The 24968-nt window shown below is 43.5% G+C and overlaps 2 protein-coding genes across 4 annotated transcripts in view; both read left to right on the top strand.

Annotated features, from left to right (window-relative positions):
- Positions 1–595: 595 nt before the first annotated feature.
- LOC110507669 (inverted formin-2) lies at positions 596–10324 on the top strand. Of its 3 annotated transcripts, none has more exons than XM_036965362.1 (13): positions 596–1182; positions 1601–2138; positions 4102–4163; positions 5297–5399; positions 5672–5757; positions 5889–5989; positions 6092–6162; positions 6363–6470; positions 6561–6631; positions 6767–6884; positions 7284–7448; positions 7709–7854; positions 8038–10324. In XM_036965362.1, the coding sequence occupies exons 2-13, from the start codon at positions 1689–1691 to the stop codon at positions 9467–9469; spliced, it is 2913 nt and encodes a 970-aa protein (XP_036821257.1). In that variant the 5' UTR covers positions 596–1182; positions 1601–1688; the 3' UTR covers positions 9470–10324. The 3 variants fall into 3 exon arrangements, with proteins under 3 accessions (XP_036821257.1, XP_036821255.1, XP_036821256.1); XM_036965360.1 differs by having other exon boundaries at positions 1511–2138; XM_036965361.1 differs by having other exon boundaries at positions 596–1187; positions 1511–2138.
- Positions 10325–12831: 2507 nt separating this feature from the next.
- The window catches only part of LOC110507668 (tripartite motif-containing protein 3), a 42757-nt gene continuing 30620 nt past the window's right edge, over positions 12832–24968 (top strand). Inside the window, exon 1 of the mRNA XM_021587798.2 lies at positions 12832–13004. The gene's annotated coding sequence lies outside the window, so the exon portion shown is untranslated. The remainder of the gene's footprint in view (positions 13005–24968) is intronic.

Below are 24968 nucleotides of genomic sequence, written 5' to 3'. Positions count from 1 at the left end.
AATGTTTACATTAGTTTTTGCCACACACACAGACACCTTAATGCATGCTTTTAATTTATATTATATTAGCTAAACATATATATATATATATTTTAAGGAAATGTGAAATTAATGTAGGAGAATATAACACATTTCATCTGGTAAAAGATAAAACAAATAACACCCCCCCCCCCCCCTCCCATCTTCTTTCAAATGCAAGAGAAGTGCCACAATTTAGATTCTGGCCACTAGATGGCAGCAGTGTATGTGCAACGTTTTAGACTGATCCAAATGTGCCTAATTGATTTAAGTACATAACTGTGCACTCTCCTCAAACAATAGCATGGTATTCTTTAACTGTCATAGCTACTGTAAATTGGAGTTAGATTAACAAGAATTTAAGCTTTCTGCCCATATGTCTATGTCCTGGGAAATGTTCTTGTTGCTTACACGTTAGCTCAACCGTCCTGTGTGTTTAAAAAAAAAAATGTTTACCTTTATTTAACTAGGTAAGTCAGTTAAGAACACAGAGAACAGATTTACCGCTTCTTAGACAATGAGAATGACAGACCTATAACACACATTTCTACGTGAATTTGGTGGGGTCGCCCAAAAAGTGACATAGTGCAGCTTTTATTGAAAAACTGTATAATTTCGATCATTCCTATGGAGGACTGCTCCTACATGGAAGTGCCAATATGGCCGACCGGTCTCTCAATGGCCAAAATGTTGTACCAGCAATTCAGGGTTTATATACATCTTTAGGCACGTAAAGTTGCGACATACTTTTACGTCTCCTCTAACACCTCGGTCGTCACTAGTTAACACAGCCACAAAGTCATAATTATCGCTAAACCCCGCCCATTTCTACAATTGATCTTCTTCAAATCTGATTTTAAACCTTAATCCTAACCTGAACTACACTGCTAAACGTATTCCTAACCCTAACCGTAAATGAAGACCAAAAAGCATCTTATATATGTTTTGGAAATGTTGACTATGTGGCTGTGAAACCTGACCTTGTGGCTGAGTTATCTAGTGGAAACCTGACAGCACTGGTAGCAGACCAACTCAATTCACACGTCCGATGTTGAAGTTTGAAGAGGAAGGCGGCGGACTAATAACTCATGGATTCAATTGAATTGTAGTTTTTGGTGTTTCAAAATTGTTTTCACTCTTGGTGGAACGTTGCATATCGAGCAGGTAAGGTAGGCTACAGAATCCTCTTCCCTTACTTTGAATGTTATAACATATTAGTAGCTTAAAGAGAAAACCTGATCAAAATAGGTAGCTTACTGTATTCAGTTTTTCTGGTGAATGTATTGTTTTGATTTGTAAATTCATACACGTATTTTATCATTAGGCTGCTTTCAATGTCTTTCGAATTAAGCATTTGTTGATACGTTGTCTCATTTGAGCACTTCAGCAACAATTGTCATGAGGCTTGTTCGGTGCCTGGCAATACAGTAAGTTCTGCTGCATGCCTACCATTCTCTGTTAAAAGTTCACCAATACCATTATTTCTTTACAGGAGGGATCAATCAAGGAAAAGGATTATATCACCCTCTTCAATAACTGATTTTAAACACTAATCAAAGAACATTTCCGTGACACCTTGCAGGTACAAAATGGAGGTAATGATGAAGCAATAATGATGAGACCATGATCAGTTCCTGATCCTTGGTCCATCTAATTCTTTTCCACTAAAGATGGAATCAGCAGTCACTCCACCACCTCCTCCTCCACCACCACCACCTCCCCTCGCCCCCCCACCTCCTCCTCCTCCACCACCACCTCCCCTTGCCCCCCCACCTCCTCCCCCTGGTCCCCCACCTCCCCCTGGTCCCCCACCTCCCCCTGGCCCCCCTCCCCCTGGCCCCCCTCCTCCCCCTGACATGGACTTTGGGCTATCTAGAGGCCTCCAGCGCAGCGGCTCCAAGATGCGTAACTTCAACTGGGATGCGATCCCCAAACACGTGGTGGTGGGCAAACACAACATCTGGACGGAAGAGAAGACCCTGGGAGAGTATGAGCTGGACACTCAGAGGATTGAGGAGCTGTTCAGTCACAGCCGACATCAGGGACAGGGACAGGTGCAGAAGGCTCTGAACAGACAGAGTCTCAGAGGCAAGCCAACCAACGGTCAGGGCACAGAAGTGGTGAGTTGACCTAACCTACTGTACCAGGAAGCACTTCTCTAGTTTTATACTGGCAGCTGGAGTTGAATAGGATAAGTCAAGAGGTACCACCACATCAGCTATTTTGCTCCTCGATCAGATACAGTATAGAAGTCTGCAAGGCATACATATCCAATCTGGTCCCAGCCAAGGCCTCTCCAATGTCATGCAAATTCTGTCATTATTTTCTTGCTCATGATTTCTCACCTGAGAGTTTGTTTTGAGCAGCTCTACTTTCTGGGGGTAGACGAGAGACCGAAACAGTGTATTGAATATGAACATTTGTTCTGTTTATGACCAGAGATATTGGATATGTTGACATGTGTTCTTTAGACCCTAATTGATTTTGTTAGGGAGTGTGTGTAGTGTAGTTGTGGTGTACATCATATCATCACATGTGTTGTTTTCCTACAGCCTTTCTGTTGTAACAGGCTCGGTCATGTAGTCATAGTGGCCAGGGTTAGGGTTACGGTTAAGGTGGCTCGGTGGAGGTTGGGAAATATATCAATTCCAGCAGCCCATGACTCTTGTTTATCTCCATGATGATACTGTTTTTTGGTCTGGGCCCTGGTCAAAAGTAGTGCACTCTTAAGGGAATAGGGTGCCATTTGGGAAGCTGTCTCTCTATTGGTGTGGCTCCATCATGATTCTATGTGCGCCTCACTGGGATCAAACTCAAGTACATCAGGAAGCAACGATGTATTAGTGAAAATGTTGAGTTCAAAACAAACCAATCAGTATGAGCAACAGTTGGAGACGATTCTACCCTAATCTTTTTTTATATAATTCATTATCATGCTGTGATTGGAAGGCTGTGTTTCCTTTCTGTCCACATACCTATGAAGTCTATAACATCATCTGAATGCCAGCCGCCAGAGTGCTTGATTTAACTATACTCTCAGAGAATAGATTGATAATAAATATTTGCCCTCTACAAGAAGCATTAGTTCACCAGCAGAGGCTATCTAATCAGATTTATAGATAAGCACTAGTTCCCCATGCAAAACTACTGTGAATAAGCAACACAATTGGACTAAATGAATGACCATCATTTTACTATGAAACCATTTCCCTTTTTCATGTGTGATATTGTGTGACTTATTGGAACTATGACATGTTCCTCTTAATACTCCTCTGCTTAACAAACATAGGATGTTTATGGAGTGGGGTTTCATTTAGGAATGCTTTGATGTATAAACTGAAGGGTGGAGTCAATATAGCCTAACTATTCTTCATCAGTTTACCCAGGGAGAGTCAATTAAGCACTAATATTTGCTAATTGTTTCCATACAGTTGATACTTTTATGTATTGCCTAATGCTACCTCTATAACAAAGAACTGGGCTGTGGGTTCAGTTAAGATACAGTACTTCCCTTTCTGTAGGTGTCGGTTGGGATTTTACAGAACTGTTGTGAATCATTGTCCTGGTTTACAATGCTATTGTCATATTGACAAAGCTATTTCTGATCCTCTACTTGTTGTTTGCTAGTGAAACCACCCTGCTATCACATTTAGGCTACCTTGGCAGTACAATAAAGGTCAAATGTGGAGCTATTGAAACTGACCTTTAGTCTCTTACCTGTCCTTGTTCCTAACTCAGTATAGAGGAGCAAGACTTAGGAATGTCAGTATGTTGACAGCTGTTGCAATGGCTTATCATGGGCTCTCAAAAACAAGTCAATCAAACCAGTAAAACCTTAACCGTCAGAATCAGTTGTTTTTGGGGGAATGAGGATGTATTTGTGATAAAGAAGAAGACTGTGTTTAAGGAAAACGCTAAGCACCTGATAAACTCAACGCCTGTTATTGACCTACTGATATCTTCACGTGTGTGTCTGTGTGAATGTGTGTGTTCTGGAATGATCGACTGATGTTGGTGCGTTTGTGTGTTCTATTTTTACTGACTAACTCATGTCTTCATGGCTATGTGTCCCACCACCACCAGGTCTCCATTCTGAACTCCAAGAGGAGCATGAACGTTGGGATCTTCCTGAAACAGTTCAAGAGGTGTGTCAGAGAGAGGCAAAGATATCCTGAATTCCAAATGGCACCCAATTCTCTAATTGTGCACTACTTTTGACCAGAGTCTGATCTAAAGTAGTGCACTAAATAGGGAATAGGGTGCCATTTGGGACGTAATATAAACTGGAAGTGTGCTAAAGGTGTGGAGCTGTGGGTTTGTCAGAGCCACGTGTTTCAGGATAAAGATCACACAGTGGTTGAGTCTCAAATTGCACTGTCTTGCTATAGTGCACTCCTTTTGACCACATCGGGCTCTGGTCAAAGGTAGTCCATTATATAGGAAATAGGGTGTAATTTGGGACAGCAAGGCTTGGTAGTCCTGAGGCTAGGCTGCTTGACATTCCCAGCTCTGTGTTTCTGAGGTACAGCAGCCTGTCCCAACAGGTCGACTCGACATGATAACTACTGCAGGAACAGTGCAAACAGGTCATTCCACAGATTAACTCTTGAAACATGGCATTAATGTGTTTCTAAATGGTTTTCTCTGTAGGCCCACAGTATTACTGTGTTATATATTACAAAATTACTACATGCCATGGGCTACAGTGTCTAATTTTCTGAAGATTCTCGCAGTACAGAAAACTCAAAAAGCAATAAGTATAAAGCAATAAGACATAGAAGTATTATTATCCAAATGTTTTGTCATTACATTTATTTTTCATGTCCATGTATGGATGCACTTTTCAATTTTCTGTTAAATGTATTTTTGTGTCAAGGTTTTTGTCCTTGTGCTTCTGAGGAAAGAAAACATTGTTCCAGTTCAGCTGTAGTAGGTGTATACACTATGTGTAGCAGGTAAGGGCTTGTCTATGGTTGGTTAGGTGGAAAAATGCCGTAAGAGGGTGTTCAACCAATGAGGTAAGAAGGAGCCTTGCTTACCAGGCTTAAAGAAACATGGCAACGAGGAAATGAGCAACACCTTTAGAGACCCAACCCTAGAACATGAGTAATTCAGGAAAATAACCACATTGTGTAGTTGGAGATGAATGAATCACAGCTATTCTCCTTGACTAGTCCCCTAGGAGATTGAAAGAATATTGAATGAATCAGTCGATGAAGTTTCCAAAGTCACGTTGGTTTTAATACAGTAACTGATCAGTGTCTGTGTCTCTCCCCAGGCCAGTGGGAGACATGATCAACGACATCAGTTCAGGAAACGGCCTGAAATTTGGGACAGGTAAACTGAAGGAGCTGTGTAAGCTTCTGCCAGAGAAAGAAGAGGTACAGTACTTCACACAGCCTTTCCCAGTAGACAAGCATAGATCAGGCCGCTGTCGCTTTGGCACCTGTGTTCTGCATAGGGCAAACTCCAGTTCGACCACCATTGTGGGAGCTGAGGCTTGCCGCCAGCTTGCCGCCATTGTTGATGCTAACTACCACAGTGAACTGATCATATTTAGCTTGAGAGACGGTTATAACAGTGTGCTCCCAAGTTACAACCCTTACCGTAATGCTGTGTCTTCCTAAGATTGTTCCCTGTTGCGTGTGTGCAGGTGAAGCAGCTAGTTGGGTTCAAAGGGGACCAGTCAGGTCTTCCTGAAGCAGACCTGTTTATGATGCTACTTATCAAGGTTCCCAGGTGAGTGAGTGTGTGTGTGTTGAACCATCTACAAACGTCTATTCACAGTTTTGTACAATTTTGTGTTTTCTGTGTCTTGAATGCCAGTTGTGTTCCAGAATGTGAATCATTATTCGTGCCCTTTCTTTTAGTTATGAGGAGCGCCTCAACAGTTTGGTTCTCAAAGAAGAGTTTTTCCCATTCATGGATGAAATGAAACGATCCATCGCCACCATGATCACAGCTGGAAAAGGTGACCTGCATGTGACCTGCATGTGATCGGGATCGTAATAAGGTAAATATGTATCTGTACTAAGCTCAACTGTCTCATTTGTCTGTCTGTCTGTCTCTCCAGAGCTGTTAGAGTGTGACGACCTACACTCTGTGATCCGCCTGGTGCTGAAGACTGGAAACTACATGAACGCTGTGAGTGGGGGGAAAAATGATATCATAGATGATATTATATACTGTATACCTTTATCTATGGTGTAAACTAAGTTGTTGGCATCCGACGCTTTGAGTAAGCCCAAGAAAAATAAGAACTCATTCTACAAGTTTTGAATAATCCTCAGGTTAATTTGTCAGCCTATCTGACTGTCTCTCACTTGTCCTCTGTGTGTCCATAGGGTGGCTATGCTGGCAGTGCCATTGGCTTCAGAATGGCATCGCTACTGAAACTAGTGGACACAAGGGCCAACAAACCAGGCATGAACCTCATGCACTATGTAGTCATGGTAATTATAACCCTTATTTGAAGCTCATCCTTTATCTAGAATCTTGTTTGTCTCCGATGCAGTAGTTGTTCATGTGTATGTCGATTGTAGCAAGCTCAGAAGGTTGATGTGGCCATGCTGAAGTTCCCAGACAAACTCACACACATCGCCGATGCTGCAAGGTACAGATACACAATGTCTTACGCACTTCAACAAAATTTGTAATATTGCTGTTTGCCCCACAATAAGGCATTCTATTGTAGTGATTGTGCTTTTCTGTATTGAGTGATTGATATTGGTGTTCTGCCCCCCTGTAGGATCCATAAGGAGGACATAGAGAGTGAGTTTCAGAGAGAGGTGAAGAAAGTAAAGGAGGCGAAGGAGGAGGTGCAGAAACAGGAGGAGCTACGGGCTCAGATGGAGAACTTTCTCAAGGTGAGGTAGCCTGCCTGTGTATTCTCTATGCCTTCAGATCTTCTATCGCTACCTTCCCCTATACTGTATACCTATGTCATGTTTCCAGGGCCACAGGTTTTGCCTGACCACTTAACCTGAACAGGAAAAACTCTGGGCCCTTTTTATAGCCTTAATAATCTTTGGTGGTGAATCTACATCTCTAGGGCCAGTGATGAGGTTGTTGATGTTTGTGGTCCCCTGTAGTTTCAGAAATGTAGTCCGAGACCCTAATGGCACCCTTTACCTTTTTACGTATAGTGCACTACTTTTGACAAGGGCCCATAGGGGTTTATTCAAAAGTACTGCACTATATGGGGAATAGGGTGCCATTTGGGACACAGCCTTAGTTATTTCTGTTCTGTGTGTGGTCCCCTGTAGGAAGCAGAGTGTCGTCTGGCTGAGACTGAGCTCTCTCTGCAGTCGCTGGGTTCAGTCAGTGACTCAGTGGCTGAGTACTTCTGTGAAGACCCCAGCAAGTTCAGACTGGAGGAATGCTGCTCCATCTTCAGCTCTTTCTGTGCAAAGTTCCTGAGGGCCATCCAGGTAAAAAACGGTTTAGAAAGTAGTCTACATGCTCCTTTTACATACTATTATTTATGCTCTCTGTATTACGGACTTTCATCTTGGCCCCCTTGGGAGCATAGCTTTCCATGTCACTCTTTTCTGTGTGAGGACTTTTGGCTGGCTTTTGTCTTCATTGAGTTACTCTTTTCTCTTTAGCCTTCCCTGCTTTTTTGTTGGACTGTTGCACACTGTCTCTGGCGTGTGTTATTGTGTTATTGTGTTATTGTATCTGTGTGTAGGAGAACCGTGATCGTGAGGTGGCGGAGGTGAAGAGGAGAACCAGAGACAGACTGCTGAGTGATGCTGCTAAACGCCGTTCCACCGCCACCTGCTCCATACAGGACAAGGATCTGGAGGGTGTGGCCCTGGAGTCCGTACTACAGAAGTTAGACATACTTTAATGAACATCACTCTTTTGAACCTGTCTTTTGGAAATATAATCTGTTATCTAGCGATTTTCCTTTTGTATTGTATTTTTGTGTTTTTCATTTATTCTGTAAAAGTGTTGTGACATTCGTGTTTACTTTGAATGTTTACTTTGAATAAAGTTTGATTTGATTTGATTTAGGTTCCTGACTAGTCATGGGTCCCAAAGGAGAAAAGGCAAGGGCACACCTTCCTGCACCAGTAGCAGCCTATCGAAGGCCCCCATTCAAGTAAACCTCCCCTCGGCAGAACAGGGAAACCAAGGTTCTGTTAAGGCCACAGAGGTGTGTAAGGAGAATGAGTGGAACTCTGCCAGAGACCTGACTGGGACCTCTCAGAGCGACCAGAAGGACCAGTCCCACAGCAAAAATAACTGGAAAGAGAACATGGTTCCAAATCCAGAGGAGACACAGCAAAACCCTAAGAAACCAGAGCAGAACCACAGAGGTTCTTGTTCTGGTTCTACACAGCCAACCAGGAGAACCGGTAGCAGCAGCTCCTCCTCTTGCTCCTCCACAGGTAGACCCATCTCAGTGATGAAGGACAAGGAGGAAGAGGAGGAGGAGGGAAATGAGGAAGAAGCCCAGACGTTGCGTGAAGTGTCCAGGAAGGTTCTGAGGTATCAGAGCAGCCGTGGTAGTCTTTCGTCTGGAGAGTACGGCCTGGAGCAGCAGAAGGCTCCTAATGCCACCGATAATACTAACACCTCCACAAGATCACCCAACGCTACGACCACTAATGCTACATCCTCCACCATCTCCACCATCACCTCCACCTCCCCTCACCAGAAGACCTTCCAAGAGGACAGACAGCGGCTGCTGGGAGATGCATGTAGAGGCAGCGAGAGTCTGGCTAGATACCTCCTCAACCCTCACCTCTCCCCCAAGGGAATACTCACCCGCAGACACACCTTCACCCTCCTCCCTAAAGCCCCTCCTACTGAGGAAGAGGAGGAGGATGATCTGTTCATTTTTCCTACTACTCCTACTCTGGGGGTCATAGGGAGGATGAAGTCAGTAGACACTGGTCTGATGTCCCCAAAACACAAAGCCTCTGGAGGACCTAACCTCACCAAACTCCCTGGCCACTCTGAGAAGTCTTGTGTCCGAGACCTGGTGTCTAAGAGTCCCTTGTCAAAACACAACGTCTTGACAACAAGTCTCAACATCCCCAGGGACTCTGAAAACAGAGGCTTGGTGGTACCCACCACCCCTCGCCACTGTGAGACATCTGGTGTCCAGCAGGACACGGTGTCCAACAGCTTGTCAGCAGCAGAGAGACCTACACATGTAGAGCTAAGAGAGCTGAATCAAGACAAGAGCTCCTCTATAGTCAAGACAAAACCTCCCCCCTTACACCTAGAGCTCAACCACAACCAGGATGAGGAGATAAAGGAGTTTTCTCCCACCCCTCTCCAGACACTCGTCTCCCAGAAACCCAAGCAGGCTGACCCTCCTCAGAGCCCCAAACACAATATGGATAACCCTTCTAAGAGCCCGAAGCCCAAACCTTCAGAGACCAATGGATTCATGTCTTTCTTTAAACGCCTGAGAGAGAAGAGCAGGCCAATGTGAGGAATCTGGTGTCCAAGACCAGGTGTCCAAGAGTGTTAGCAGAGAGACCTACACACATAGAGCTGAACCAGGAGAAATGGACAAAGGAGTCTGTCCTGGACAAGCCCTGAGCCCAAACCAGATGGCTATGGATTCATGTCTTTCTTTGAACAACTGGGAAAGAAGAGCAAGCTTTGCTAACAACAAGGATATAGACTCTAGAGGTGCCCTAGACTCGTGATTCATCTATTTATTCAGATTCAGACTACTCAGACAGATGTTACATTGCCCTATGGACTATTGAATATATTTATATCCATCCATTGATTTTATAAAGGCTTAATTCAAGGGAACTGTTGAAGTGGATTTTTAGTGGTAAATAATGATCAGTTGAGACTTGGAGAATGTGTCCAAAAGACAAATGTAACTTTATTCCACTAGGTGGCAGAGTGAGACAACAACGCCACATGTAGTGTGCTGTAGGCCACCAACAAATCACTGTTTATTCATTCTACCACCTCATATTCCCCCACAGAAGAGCATGACACTTACTGTAATATGTTTACCAATGTCTTTAATAATAGTGATATATTTACATCAGTATTCTTCTGACTAAATAAAACCACTGTTGATCTTTACCTTGGAAAATACTGGAACTATCTTTGCCATATCCAGTACTATTAAATTATATTTGCCGGAAGATATACTTACAGAGCTGTAGAAATGACATTAAATTACAGGCGAGGGCCTGTAAAGAGAAATACACAGTATTAAGATCAAATCATTTCATAGACAAACCTGTTAAATAATAAAAGTGTTTTGCATTACATTTATCACGTCATTTCAAATTTGTATTAAAGTGCTCCTCTTCTTAAAGTGCTCCTCTTCTTTTACTCATTTCATATGTATACAGTGTATTCTATTCTACTGTATTTTGCCAATGCCACTCCGACATTGCTCGTCCTAATATTTATATATTTCTTAATTCCATTATTTTACTTTTAGATTTGTGTGTGTTGTTGTGAATTGTTAGATACTACCGCACTGTTGGAGCTAGGAACACAAGCATTTTGCTACACCCGCAATAACTGCTAAATATGTGTATGGGACCAATAACATTTAATTTGATTTGATTTGACAAACAACCAAACATTATTGTATTGCTCTTATTGGGGTCAGTGTTACAAAGACAGCCAGTCTCTTAGCCAGGCTGAATGGCAGGCAGCTCCATGGTGGGGAGGACGTCACTAATCCCAAACCAAGTTGTTGAGGTCTCAGTCTCAGAAATGAAGAGAGCCAGGCCATGGGCCCTTGTCAAAAGTACTATATAGGGAATAGGGTGCCATTTGGGATGCAGCCCAAGCTACCAGCACCTGGTGGCATAGCACAATGGAGGGAGAGAGCCATGGACCCAGCAAGTACTCCCCAAACTGCTTCAGTGTGTGGCCCCCAGCATCCCAGCCTCCACCTGCCTCCCCAAGGATGTACCCCCTGCACTCCAGCCAGCCTACCGCTCTGCCAGTCCCAGGGACCACCCTGCCTCTCCTGGCAGCCAGGGCCTCAGCATGAAGCCCCAGAATGTACACCATGCATCCCCCTCTGCACCATGTGCCCCCCTGCCCACTCATGCACCCCAGTCTGCCATTCTACCAGGCATAGGGGCCCCCTGCCTACCCCCAGCTAGGTCAGGCAGGCCTGATCCCAGGGGGTGGGTGAGGGATTAACTTGTTGTGTTGCAGAGATCTCTGGGAGAGAGGAGTGAACGTGGCACTGTTTGTGACTTGAGTCGTGATGTATTATTTTGATAAACCTTTGTGATGGTCCTCATGAAAAAACACCAAACGATACCAAAAACCACTATATTAAATCTTTAGCTTTCCAGAAAGACATTATATATTGAAAGCTGTCCTCCTGCTCTAAATCCTGTGCTTGATAAGCATACAAATAGACAGACAGATGCGTGGATAAGAGCTTCCATTATGTAAAATTATCAGAGACAGTTATTGCTTGAACATTATATGCTTGCATTCTAAATGGGATCATATTTCCTATATAGTGTACTACTTTTGACCAGAGGTAGTACACTATATAGGAAATAGGGTGCCATTTGGGACACAGATGTTATGTATGTGTAGCGGTAGTCTGTCTCTGTTATCTACTGTACAGTCTGGTTTCTGCTATCTGCGGCTGCTGTTGAGTCTGCCTGTCTGTCTGGCTGCCATCTGGGCTGGATGCAGTCTCCATAGCAACCCCATCTCTTACAATGCAACCCTGACAGGGCCGTCTATGCCCACCCCCACCCCTCCTCCACCCCCTCCAACCCTGTGTCAGCATAAACACAACACCTCCTATTACCACCATGTACATTATCTCCCTCCTCTCTCTCTTTCTATCTCCTCCACCTAGATGCACCAGTTTTCTAAACCCATTAATGAAGAACTTTATGGCTGTGGAGGAGAACAAAATAATCGTGAGGATCACAAAGCCTTTGTTGTTGAAACACTGGAGACGATCCTGGTCTGAGTCCCAAATGGCACTCTTTCCCTTAATAGGGTATCACTGTATAGTGAGTTACAGTACTTACCCTATGGGCCCTAGTCAGACGTAGTGCACCATATAGGGAACAGGATGCCATTTGGGATGCCACCTCTGGTCTTATTGGGTGTGTATATTACAGTGTGTGGATTGAGGTATTTTTAAACACCTCTTCTGAAAGCATCGCCTTGCATGTTCCACTGCACCCCACAAGTACCCCCATCCCTACCCCCAAACCCTAGCACCACCCTGTCCTCTTGCCTTTCACCCTTCAGGATACAGAAGTCCCAGCTGGTCTGCTCTACTGTTTTCACATCCCTCCATCACTCCCTCCACTTCTCTTCTCATCCTGTACTAACTTTGCATAAAGATAAGCCATTTCTACTGTGGGTTTATCCAACCCCTAGATCTATTATTTGGAATCTTGTTTGGAATCCTAGTCCGAGTTCTTTTCTATAAAAATCACCCCTCATCAGTTGCTCAATGGGTAGGCTACATTTATTAATGGTAAATACAGTTATTAGGGCTTGGCCATTGTCTTCTCTACAGCTTCTCTATGTGTTCCTTATGTCTTAAATAGCATCCTGATTCAGACCAGAGGAAGCAGTGAAAAGCGACCTTTGTCCTTTTATGGGCAGGGGGCGTGGTTAAAAGAGGTCACACCCTATTGCAGTAGACAGTCTGTATCCCTCCATCACATTCTGAGGATGCTCTACATCATTTATATCTCATTTACATACGATATATATCATTGGACAACTAAACTCCTCCCACTGCTCTCTAGCCAATCCTCAAACAGTCTTTGTATGGGTCCCGCCTCTCCCCCCCTTCCTTTCTCTTCTCCTTCGTCTCCGGTCTCTCTCTCCTTCTCTTCCCAAACACAGCAGACCCTGCCCTTTTATTCCTTTCTCACCGTTCTCTCTGTGGAGTCTGTTTTAACAAAGTAGGACTTAGACAATGGACAGCTCTCTGTGTGGACTTGGATGCTGACACTTCTCTCTAAGGCTGCCTGGAAATTCATGTGAGTACAATCCTCCCATTCAGCCTCTCTCTCTCGCTGTCTGTCTTTCTGGGCTTTCTCCCCAGCCAACCGTAGTGCAGTGCAGTGCCATGTCCAGGATTTTTCGCTACATATGGATGCAAGGAAGCGTTTGAATAATTGATTACAGTATCTCGTCTGGCATCTGCCTCAGTTCAATGAATCTCAGAACAGGAACAGCAGTGGTTACTGACCACTAGGCTTCTCCGGCTCTTCTATTCATAACAGGGACACACACACACACACACACACACACACACACACTTCACCATTTTGGGTCCTGGCTGCTTGCTCTTCTTGGTGGCAGGTGGGCATCAATACTGCAGTCTATGGGCAGGGCTTGTGGCTGGAAGAGGTTACAGTATTTTGGAGAATTTATCATATATGTGAACCCTTTAGGGTTCCATGTAGAACCCCCTTACACAGAGGGTTCTACATGGAACCCTAAAGGGTTCTTCTATGGGGACAGCCCAATAACCCTTTTTTCTAAGGGTGTATGTTAGGTAATGTTATGTTTCAGTGTTATGTAATATAATAATGTTATGTTTCAGTGTTAGGTAATAATGTTATGTTGTGTTTTGGTGTTATGTAAGGTAATGATGTTTTGTTGTTTCAGTGTTAGGTAATGTTAGGTAATGGTACTGTAAGCTCATACTGTCAGACAGGAACATGCGAATCAGCAGGTTAGATCTATGTTCAAGTCATTCTATGGCTCATCATTTGGCATTGTATTGTCACAGGGTTGGATGTCTAGGTACCTCCCCTATCCTGCATCCAACATTATAGATGTCCAGTAGTGTTCTACAATGTTGATTGCCTTTCTTAGTGAGATGTGTTTAAGTTTGTTGCAGTGCTGGGTTATGTTGGGTTGTAGAAGACTACTTTGGATGCCGTGAATGTTTGACTACTGGGTAGACTGTGTTTGATGCTGTTCCTACTGCCTAAGGGTTGCATGTCTGACTGAGGGTTGCAGTCAGGTCTTATTAACGGTGGGAGCTGACTACAGCGAACAGCGGTTCCCAGATCTGTTAATATATTACAGTGTGCACTATTAGGGCACTGAACACAGCTAACAACTGATCTCAGGTCAGTGTGTAGGGGAGCTGCCCACAGCCCTGGTCTTGCTCAGAGTAAGCAGCCCTGCATGCGTAAGATCAGACAGACATCAGCAGCCATGACACAGGCTGTTCGCTGTAGTCAGCGCCCACCGTTAATAAGACCTGACTGCAACCTTCAGTCAGACATGCAACCCTTAGGCATGGTCTGAAGCTAAGCATGGTCTGCTGTCACTACTACTACTACTACTACACTATTAATATTACACTATTACTGTAGTTTTATAATGTAATGCTGTGTACTAATACATAATTGTGCTGTGCTGTATTAATAATGTCATTAGTATGAGTCTTTGCTGTAATTCCATGCTGCTTTATGGGAGATTAATAGACAATAGTGCATTGTGACTGTGAATGCTGTGGGTTTGTAGAATAGAGAGAGAGAGAGAGTCTGGAATCTTGTTTGGAATCCTAGTTCAACCCCCGTCCCCCCCAGTGGCCCCCATCATTCTTAAATGGAAGAAGTTTGGAACCACCAAGACTCTTCCTAGAGCTGGTCGCCCGGCCAAACTGAGCAATCAGGGGAGAAGGGCCTTGGTCAGGGAGGTGACCAAGAAATGATAGAGTTCCTCTGTGGAGATGGGAGAACATTCCAGAAGGACAACCATCTCTGCAGCACTCCACCAATCAGGCCTTTATGGTAGTGTAGCCAGACGGAAGCCACTCTTCAGTAAAAGGCACATGACAGCCCGCTTGGAGTTTGCCAAAAGGCGCCTAAGGACGCTCAGACCATGAGAAACAAGATTCTCTGGTCTGATGAAACCAAGATTGATCCCTTTGGCCTAAATGCCAAGCGTCACATCTGGAGGAAACCTGGCAAAATCCCTATGGTGAAGCATGGTGGCAATATCGGAATCGGCCCGATGTCTAGTTTAACGCCGATGTCAAAGCTGACGTGCGTACCTATTTAATGTAGGTAGATGACGTGCGTACCTATATATATCCTTCTGTTCACCTGATTTAGAATTCCTCACAATCAAATGTAGACCGCATTATCTACCAAGAGAATTCTCTTCGATTATAATCACAGCCGTATATATCCCCCCCCCAAGCAGACACATCGATGGCTCTGAATTAACTTTATTTGACTCTTTGCAAACTGGAAACCATTTATCCGGAGGCTGCATTCATTGTAGCTGGGGATTTTAACAAAGCTAATCTGAAAACAAGACTCCCTAAATTTTATCAGCATATCGATTGCGCAACCAGGGGTGGAAAGATCTTGGATCATTGTTACTCTAACTTCCGCGACGCATATAAGGCCCTGCCCCGCCCCCCTTTCGGAAAAGCTGACCACGACTCCATTTTGTTGATCCCTGCCTACAGACAGAAACTAAAACAAGAGGCTCCCACGCTGAGGTCTGTCCAACGCTGGTCCGACCAAGCTGACTCCACACTCCAAGACTGCTTCCATCACGTGGACTGGGACATGTTTCGTATTGCGTCAGACAACAACATTGACGAATACGCTGATTCGGTGTGCGAGTTCATTAGAACATGTGTTGAAGATGTCGTTCCCATAGCAACGATTAAAACATTCCCTAACCAGAAACCGTGGATTGATGGCAGCATTCGCGTGAAACTGAAAGCGCGAACCACTGCTTTTAATCAGGGCAAGGTGTCTGGTAACATGACCGAATACAAACAGTGCAGCTATTCCCTCCGCAAGGCTATCAAACAAGCTAAGCGTCAGTACAGAGACAAAGTAGAATCTCAATTCAACGGCTCAGACACAAGAGTCATGTGGCAGGGTCTACAATCAATCACGGACTACAGGAAGAAATCCAGCCCAGTCACGGACCAGGATGTCCTGCTCCCAGGCAGACTAAATAACTTTTTTGCCCGCTTTGAGGACAATACAGTGCCACTGACACGGCCTGCAACGAAAACATGCGGTCTCTCCTTCACTGCAGCCGAGGTGAGTAAGACATTTAAACGTGTTAACCGTCGCAAGGCTGCAGGCCCAGACGGCATCCCCAGCCGTGCCCTCAGAGCATGCGCAGACCAGCTGGCCGGTGTGTTTACGGACAAATTCAATCAATCCCTATACCAGTCTGCTGTTCCCACATGCTTCAAGAGGGCCACCATTGTTCCTGTTCCCAAGAAAGCTAAGGTAACTGAGCTAAACGACTACCGCCCCGTAGCACTCACTTCCGTCATCATGAAGTGCTTTGAGAGACTAGTCAAGGACCATATCACCTCCACCCTACCTGACACCCTAGACCCACTCCAATTTGCTTACCGCCCAAATAGGTCCACAGACGATGCAATCTCAACCACACTGCACACTGCCCTAACCCATCTGGACAAGAGGAATACCTATGTGAGAATGCTGTTCATCGACTACAGCTCGGCATTCAACACCATAGTACCCTCCAAGCTCGTCATCAAGCTCGAGACCCTGGGTCTCGACCCCGCCCTGTGCAACTGGGTACTGGACTTCCTGTTGGGCCGCCCCCAGGTGGTGAGGGTAGGCAACAACATCTCCTCCCCGCTGATCCTCAACACTGGGGCCCCACAAGGGTGCGTTCTGAGCCCTCTCCTGTACTCCCTGTTCACCCACGACTGCGTGGCCACGCACGCCTCCAACTCAATCATCAAGTTTGCGGACGACACAACAGTGGTAGGCTTGATTACCAACAACGACGAGACGGCCTACAGGGAGGAGGTGAGGGCCCTCGGAGTGTGGTGTCAGGAAAATAACCTCACACTCAACGTCAACAAAACTAAGGAGATGATTGTGGACTTCAGGAAACAGCAGAGGGAACACCTCCCTATCCACATCGATGGAACAGTAGTGGAGAGGGTAGCAAGTTTTAAGTTCCTCAGCATACGCATCACAGACAAACTGAATTGGTCCACTCACACAGACAGCATTGTGAAGAAGGCGCAGCAGCGCCTCTTCAACCTCAGGAGGCTGAAGAAATTCGGCTTGTCACCAAAAGTACTCACAAACTTCTACAGATGCACAATCGAGAGCATCCTGTCGGGCTGTATCACCGCCTGGTACGGCAACTGCTCTGCCCTCAACCGTAAGGCTCTCCAGAGGGTAGTGAGGTCTGCACAACGCATCACCGGGGGCAAACTACCTGCCCTCCAGGACACCTACACCACCCGATGTCACAGGAAGGCCATAAAGATCATCAAGGACATCAACCACCCGAGCCACTGCCTGTTCACCCCGCTATCATCCAGAAGGCGAGGTCAGTACAGGTGCATCAAAGCTGGGACCGAGAGACTGAAAAACAGCTTCTATCTCAAGGCCATCAGACTGTTAAACAGCCACCACTAACATTGAGTGGCTGCTGCCAACACACTGACACTGACTCAACTCCAGCCACTTTAATAATGGAAATTGATGGGAAATGATGTAAATATATCACTAGCCACTTTAAACAATGCTACCTTATATAATGTTACTTACCCTACATTATTCTTCTCATATGCATACGTATATACTGTACTCTATATGATCGACTCTATTCTTATGTAATACATGTATCACTAGCCACTTTAACTATGCCACTTTGTTTACATACTCATCTCATATGTATATACTGTACTCGATACCATCTACTGTATCTTGCCTATGCTGCTCTGTACCATCACTCATTCATATATCCTTATGTACATATTCTTTATCCCCTTACACTGTGTACAAGACAGTAGTTTTGGAATTGTTAGTTAGATTACTTGTTATTACTGCATTGTCGGAACTAGAAGCACAAGCATTTCGCTACACTCGCATTAACATCTGCTAACCATGGGTATGTGACAAATAAAATTTGATTTGAAATTTGATTTGATTTGGATGACGTGCGTACCTATATAACGTAGGTAGATGACGTGCGTACCTATAGTAGGTAGATGACGTGCGTACCTATATAATGTAGGTAGATGACGTGCGTACCTATATAACGTAGGTAGATGACGTGCGTACCTATATAACGTAGGTAGATGACGTGCGTACCTATATAACGTAGGTAGATGACGTGCGTACCTATATAATGTAGGTAGATGACGTGCGTACCTATATAATGTAGGTAGATGACGTGCATACCTATATAACGTAGGTAGATGACATGCGTACCTATATAACGTAGGTAGATGCCACGAAAAATACAGTGCTACACAGAACAAAAGCAGAAAAATGCTAAGAGCACACTTCCAACAACTAAACAAGTTCAAGTCCAGCAGTCATCTGAGAGAGTAAGAGAATTTCAGCGAGACAACTCAAAGGCGAAATCCATTAACTCCAAGATAATGGAATTAATTGCCCTCTCATACGGCTGCTGCCATTTCAATGACATTTAAGGACATGTTTGAAACTTGGAAACATTAACACACTCCTAGCGCCATTTGAACAACTGACTGGAGAAATAAACTAATCAACTGCGCCTGCAGCAGACGTGATACCCTCTGTCATAGCATTGAAACGCCTGCTCAACAAAACTGACGACAGACCGTGGGGTTAAAACTTGCAAAGCACTCGAGGCTGTGAACAAGTGAATCGGTGGAATTCTCTCTGAGCCGCTTTACTGTGTCGCCACCATGCTCGATGCTAGGTACAATAACCGCTACTTCGATGCAGACAAGAAACAGGGTTTACGTGAAATGTTACAGACACAGCTGGACAAGATGGAAACAGACACAGTGACAGTGCGCACCGAGGAAGAGAGGCCACGGACAGACAGAGCTGAAACTTCACTGCTTGACATGTATGATGAAATCCTGGTTGAGACTGAACAAATGAACGAACCAACACAGCAAGTAAGTGAAATAAATATATATTGATTATGTTTTACTGGTAATGGGGACATATGTAAATGCCAACAAAATAACATTTTGTGTGTCTGTTTCAACTATTTAACTGTACTAGAGTGCTTAAAATTCCGCTAAAATTGTATTGGGTTTTTTGCAAGGAAAATATCGGATATCGGTATTGGCCAAAAGTGTCATATCGGTGCATCCCTAAATTTTACCACTACAAACTGGGAAGAATAGCATTGTTCCCCTTGTCAGCTGTGTTCATTTTACTGTGAAGTGAGTTGATTGGTTTACAATACACTAAAACATATGGTTTGACTTGATGTGATTTGTTGGAATGTTATTAGATTGAGTCTTAAACACTCTGAGGGCAGCCAGTAGGACTCATTCTTCCTAACTGTATTTGACCCTTACCACTATTAGTATCAACACATCACAGTCCTCTTTCTCTAGTCTCCAAACAGGAAGGCACAGGCATAACGTTCCCATTAATGAGATGTAACAATAGTTTTCTGATGTAGGTTTGTGATCATCCACAGTAGAATAGTCCTGCAATGCATAACATTATGAATGGCAGTTCTCAGAATCAGTATCTACAGTGGTTCAGCATTGGTCTGATTGGGTGAGTCTCAGTGAAAAGCAGCATTTAACCTCGTCATCTGACCACCTTGGAGCGATTTTGCGCCTATGTTGGCCATGCATTCAGCATTGGTGTAGTCTTAGAAATCCCAGACCTAGGGCAACAGTTTTATGTATGTCAGAACATTGTTAATGTGGGAGGCAACCAGTATGCCTAGGGAAACTAGCATTGGTCTGATTGGGTGAGTCTCAGTGAAAAGCAGCATTTAATAGGCTGTTTCCGAGAGAGTGATTTTAATTTCCTGTAGCGTCATAGCTGGCTGGTTAGTGAGGTACTTTGTGCTCCTCCTGACCCCTGGCTCTGAGATAATGGACTATGTTCGCATCCCAAAAGGTACCGTATCCACTACATAGTGCAATTATTTTGAGTAGAGCCCTGGTCAATAGTAGTGCACTATGGAATTAGATGCCATTTTGGACACAGACATGGCCTTTATTAGCGTTCTGAATTCATATAGACAGAGACACTGAGCACCAGGTTCACTATCTATCTGTCTATGACTGTGCCTGTGTTGTATACCAGAATGTTTCTTTGTGTATGGAGAGGAGAGATGAGTCTTTTCCATTTGAATGTGTTGAGGCTGATTTGCATCTAGCCTCTTTTATCCCACATGAATCAATAAACTCGAGTCAGGACTACAGTGTGGGCTATTTCAAATGGCACCCTATTCACTATGTATTAAACTACCTGTGGCCAGAGCTATACAACATATTGTTTATCATTTGAGACAAAGTGGGCCTCCTATGGGCCCTGGTCAAAAGTAGTCCACTATATAGGGAATAGGGTGTCATTTGGGATGCTGACAGGGCCTATGTGAGTGACAGTAGTTAGCAGCAGATTGCAGCCTGGCTTGACAGGAGTGTGTGTTTGTGGGGGCCTTTTTGAGATCTGCAGTGCAAGGTATGTGTGTTTATGGATGCTTGCGGTGTGTGTGCAGGCGGTAGCCTCTTTTTAATATGCCACATACATAGGTGTATGTATCCTAATGAGCTGCTATTGTGCTGAGTACTGTGTTTTGATGCTGAGTAGGATAGCATATTTTGGGAATATTCAGAGGTGGAAACTTTCTGTGGGAATTAACGGAAATAGATGCAAATGAATATGAATACCATTTTAAAATGTAGATGTTTTTTGCATTGGATATATTTACCATATCATATGGAGACAGAAACATAAACCTTTTACCTTATCATAAGTAGACATAATTGCAAATGATTAAATTCTTCCAATAGAAATAAAAAAAAAACTATTTAGTTACAAATTGAACTTTAATTAAATTAGTTGACTCTTCACATCGGATGATTTTACTGAACAACAAAAGAAAGGGAACATTGAATGATTCCCCAAAAATGTTTTCAACATACATAAAATTATAGTCTAGAAACTAAAGCTTTGGTTGTCTTCCTCTCAGGCTTCCATGTCTTCTCCCTGGACCTCCTCAATGTCCTCCTCTAGAACATCAGACTCTGAGGCCTCATCTTCACTGTTACTTTCCAACATTGTTGAGGATGGCTCATTGTCAGGCTCAAAAGCCTCAAATTTGCCCAGATGGCCACCAATTTTTCAACCCTTGTATTGGTCAGCCTGTTGCGTGCTTTGGTGTGTGTGTTCCCAAACAAGGACCAGTTGCGCTCTGAGGTGGCTGATGTTGGTGGAACTTGGAAGATGATGGAGGAAACAGTGGAAAGAGCCTCAGATCCACAAAGCCCCTTCCACCAGGTGGCTGATGAGATATGTTGGCATGACTGCCATATTGCATCTCCATCCCAAAGCCCTTGCTTGGAAGTGTACTTCGCCAGACTGCCAAGAACCTTGCCCTCATCCACGCCAAGGTGGCGAGACACAGTAGTGATTACATCATAGGCCTTGTTGATCTCTGCACCAGACAGGATGCTCTTGCCAGCATACTTGGGGTCCAACATGTATGCTGCGGCGTGTATGGGCTTCAGGCAGAAGTCTTCACGCTTTTTGATGTATTTCAGAACTGCAGTTTCCTCTACTTGGAGCAACAGTGAAGTGGGCAGGGCAGTACAGATTTCTTCTCTTGCATCTGCAAGCAGAGTCTGAACATCAGACAGGATGGCATTGTCTCCCTTAATCAGTGCAATGGCTACAGCTATAGGTTTCAGGCTGCTTACCACCCTCTCCCACAAATACATCATCCAGGAGGATCCTCTTGATGGGGCTATCCATATCGGCAGACTGTGATATGGCCATTTCTTGGAGAGACTCCTTCCCCTCCAGGAGACTGTCAAACATGATGACAACAACACCCCAACAGGTGTTGCTGTACAGCTTCAATGTGGTGCTCTTATTCTTCTCACTTTTCTTGGTGAGGTAGATTGCTGCTTAACTTGATGACCCTTCACATACCTAACCATTTCCTTGGCTCTCTTGTAGTGAATCCATTGTTTTCAGTGCCATGATGTCCTTGAGGAGCAGATTCAGCGCATGAGCTGCACTGGCAATGGGTGTGATGTGAGGGTAGGACTCTTTAGACCAAGCATTGTATGTCACCAGTGCAAATACCTTCTGTGGTCCAAGGTCATTGACTGCCTTCAGCTCATCTGCAATGTAGAGAATGGTGTGTCTGTTGTCTCTTGTCTGTGCTGTTGTAGAATACTGGTTGAGGGGTGGAGATGATATAGTTAATTATTCCTTGCCCATGAACATTCGACAACCCATTAGAGCTGATTGCAATACAGTCTGCTTTCTCTATGATTTGCTTGACCTTCACTTGATCTCTGCATCCAGCAAATTAGTAGATAAAGCATGTCTGGTTGGAGGGGTGTATGTTGGGCGAAGAACATTCAGAAATCTCTTCCAATACACTTTGCCTGTGAGCATCAGAAGTGAACGAGTTGCATATATATATATATATATATATATATATATATATATATATATATATATATTTTGTAATAAGGACAATTACAGCAATACTGAATGAACACTTTTTTTTTATTTTAACTAAATATAATACATAAATAAAAATCAATTTAGTCTCAAATAAATAATTAAACGTGCAATTTGGTTTAAATAATGCAAAAACACAGTGGTGGAGAAGAAAGTAAAAGTGCAATATGTACCATTTAAAAAAAGCTAACGTTTAAATTCCTTGCTCAGAACATGAGAAAAGTTTTAGGTTGTAGTTATTATAGGACTATTTCTCTCTTTTGTATTTGTATTTCATATATCTTTGACAATTGGATGTTCTTATAGGCACTATAGTATTGCCAGCCTAATCCTGGGAGTTGATAGGCTTGAAGTCATAAACAGCGCTGTGCTTCAAGCATTGTGAAGAGCTGCTGGCAAACGCAGGAAAGTACTGTTTGAATGAATGCTTACGAGCCTGCTGCTGCCTACCACCGCTCAGTCAGACTGCTCTATCAAATCAAAGACTTAATTCTAATTTAATAAACTCACAGAAATATGAGCCTTAGGTCATTAATATGGTCAAAACAATAATTTTGAAAACAAAACGTTTATTCTTTCAGTGAAATACAGAACCGTTCCATATTTTATCGAATGGGTGGCATCCATAAGTCTAAATGTTGCTGTTACATTGCACAACCTTAAATTATGACATAACATTGATGTAAAATTCTGGCAAATTAATTACTGTCTTTGTTAGGAAGAAATGGTCTTCACACAGTTTGCAACGAGCTAGATGACCCAAACGGCTGCATATACCCTGACTCTGCTTGCACTGAAAGCAAGAGAAGTGGCGCAATTTCCCAAGTTAATATTGCCAGCTAACATGAATTTCTTTTAACTAAATATGCAGGTTTAAAAAAATATACTTGTGTATTGATTTTAAGAAAGGCATTGATGTTCATGGTTAGGTACATTGATGCAACGAAAGTGATTTTTTTTCCGCGAAGGCGCTTGTTAAATCATCACCCATTTGGCGAAGTAGGCTGTGATTCGATGATAAATTAACAGGCACCGCATTGATTATTTGCAGGACAAGCTAGTTAAACTAGTAATATCATAAACCATGTGTAGTTAACAAGTGATTATGTTAAGACTGATTGTTTTTATAAGACAAGTTTAATGCTAGCTAGCAACTTACCTTGGCTCCTTGCTGCACTCTCGTAACAGGTGGTCAGCCTGCCACACAGTCTCCTCGTGGAGTGAAATGTAATCGGCATCCAAAAATGCAGATTCTTATGAAAACTTGAAATCGGCCCTAATTAATTGGCCATGCCGATGTCAACCTCTAGTTGCTTGTGAGCGCTGAGGGAACTTTATGCACTTGGCCAGAATATTCTGCATCTTTGTTGCATTCTTCACATATGATTTGGCATAGTATTTGCAAATGTACACAGCCTTCCTTCAATTTTGGCCACTAAATGACAGCAGTGTGTGTGCAAAGTTTGATTGATCCAGTGAAGCATTGCAATACTGGACAATATTTTGTATCAAATGTGCCGAATTGGTCAATTGATACATTTTCAAGTACATGACTATAGAGAACATATTACGTATTACCATATCATTTTTGTAAGTTTACACTCTCCCAGGAATGTCATACATGATGGATCATTAGCTTGTACACTAACTTTTACACATCTAGATGGCCGGGCAGAGTGGGTGGGGAGCCAGAGACAGCAGGGATTCAAACTGTAGAACCCAGTTCCTAAATTTGAATCTAAAAAGGAATTTTATCAAACAAAACTGTGCTACATTTTATCTCTGGGACCCTCAGGATGACAAATCAGAGCAAGATCTAAGTACATTATTTACCTTCAGAGGTGAATGTATCAAATCAGTTGCGGTGATAGAATTGTTTTGTTGTTGTGCACTCTCCTCAAACAATAGAATGGTATTTTTCACTGTAGTAGCTACTGTAAATTCTGCCCATATAAGACATGTCTATATCCTGGAAAGTTTGCTGTTACTTATAACGTCATGCTATTCACATTCGCGCACGTTAGCTCAACCGTCCTGGTATAGGGACACCAATCCCGTAGAGGTTAAAGTACAAACAATCTCTTTTTTTTAATACATTTAAAAAAAATAATTATCTCACTAAACAGGAATGGCTGGTGTATCCTTGTCTCTTAGCTTTAATAAGACTCAATTCCTCTTTTATTGTCATTTCTTCACCATAACTGGAGAGAGGACACTGGCTTTTGGAGTTTTATCTCTAAAAAGTATTTCAGTAAAATGCTATAGTCATACACATTTTTGAAGTGCAAAAATAAAAGTCCCAGATTGTTTTGGTAAAGCTCTTATTCCAGGTCTGTGTCCGTTGCACTTACAGTATAGTGCACTACTTTTGACCAGGGCTTTTGGGCTCTGGTCAAAGTAGTGCATTATATAGGGAATAGGGTGCCATTGGGGACTCCGCTTTGGTGCTGTGCCGGTCTGCTACAGTATGTCTGCTGTATGAATGATGATCAATGGGTCGACTGAGAG

This window comes from Oncorhynchus mykiss, chromosome 27, assembly GCF_013265735.2.
Source record: "Oncorhynchus mykiss isolate Arlee chromosome 27, USDA_OmykA_1.1, whole genome shotgun sequence".
Classification (NCBI taxonomy): Eukaryota; Metazoa; Chordata; class Actinopteri; order Salmoniformes; family Salmonidae; genus Oncorhynchus; species Oncorhynchus mykiss.
Note: the sequence above shows the minus strand (reverse complement) of the source record. Positions and strands in the feature narration are given on the sequence as shown.

Coding starts and splice junctions, on each gene's coding strand:
- LOC110507669 (XM_036965362.1), top strand. CDS start 1,689: ATGGAATCAGCAGTCACTCCACCACCTCCTCCTCCACCACCACCACCT. Junction 5,758..5,888: donor CTACTTATCAAGGTTCCCAG/GTGAGTGAGTGT, acceptor CCTTTCTTTTAG/TTATGAGGAGCGCCTCAACA. Junction 6,632..6,766: donor CACATCGCCGATGCTGCAAG/GTACAGATACAC, acceptor GCCCCCCTGTAG/GATCCATAAGGAGGACATAG.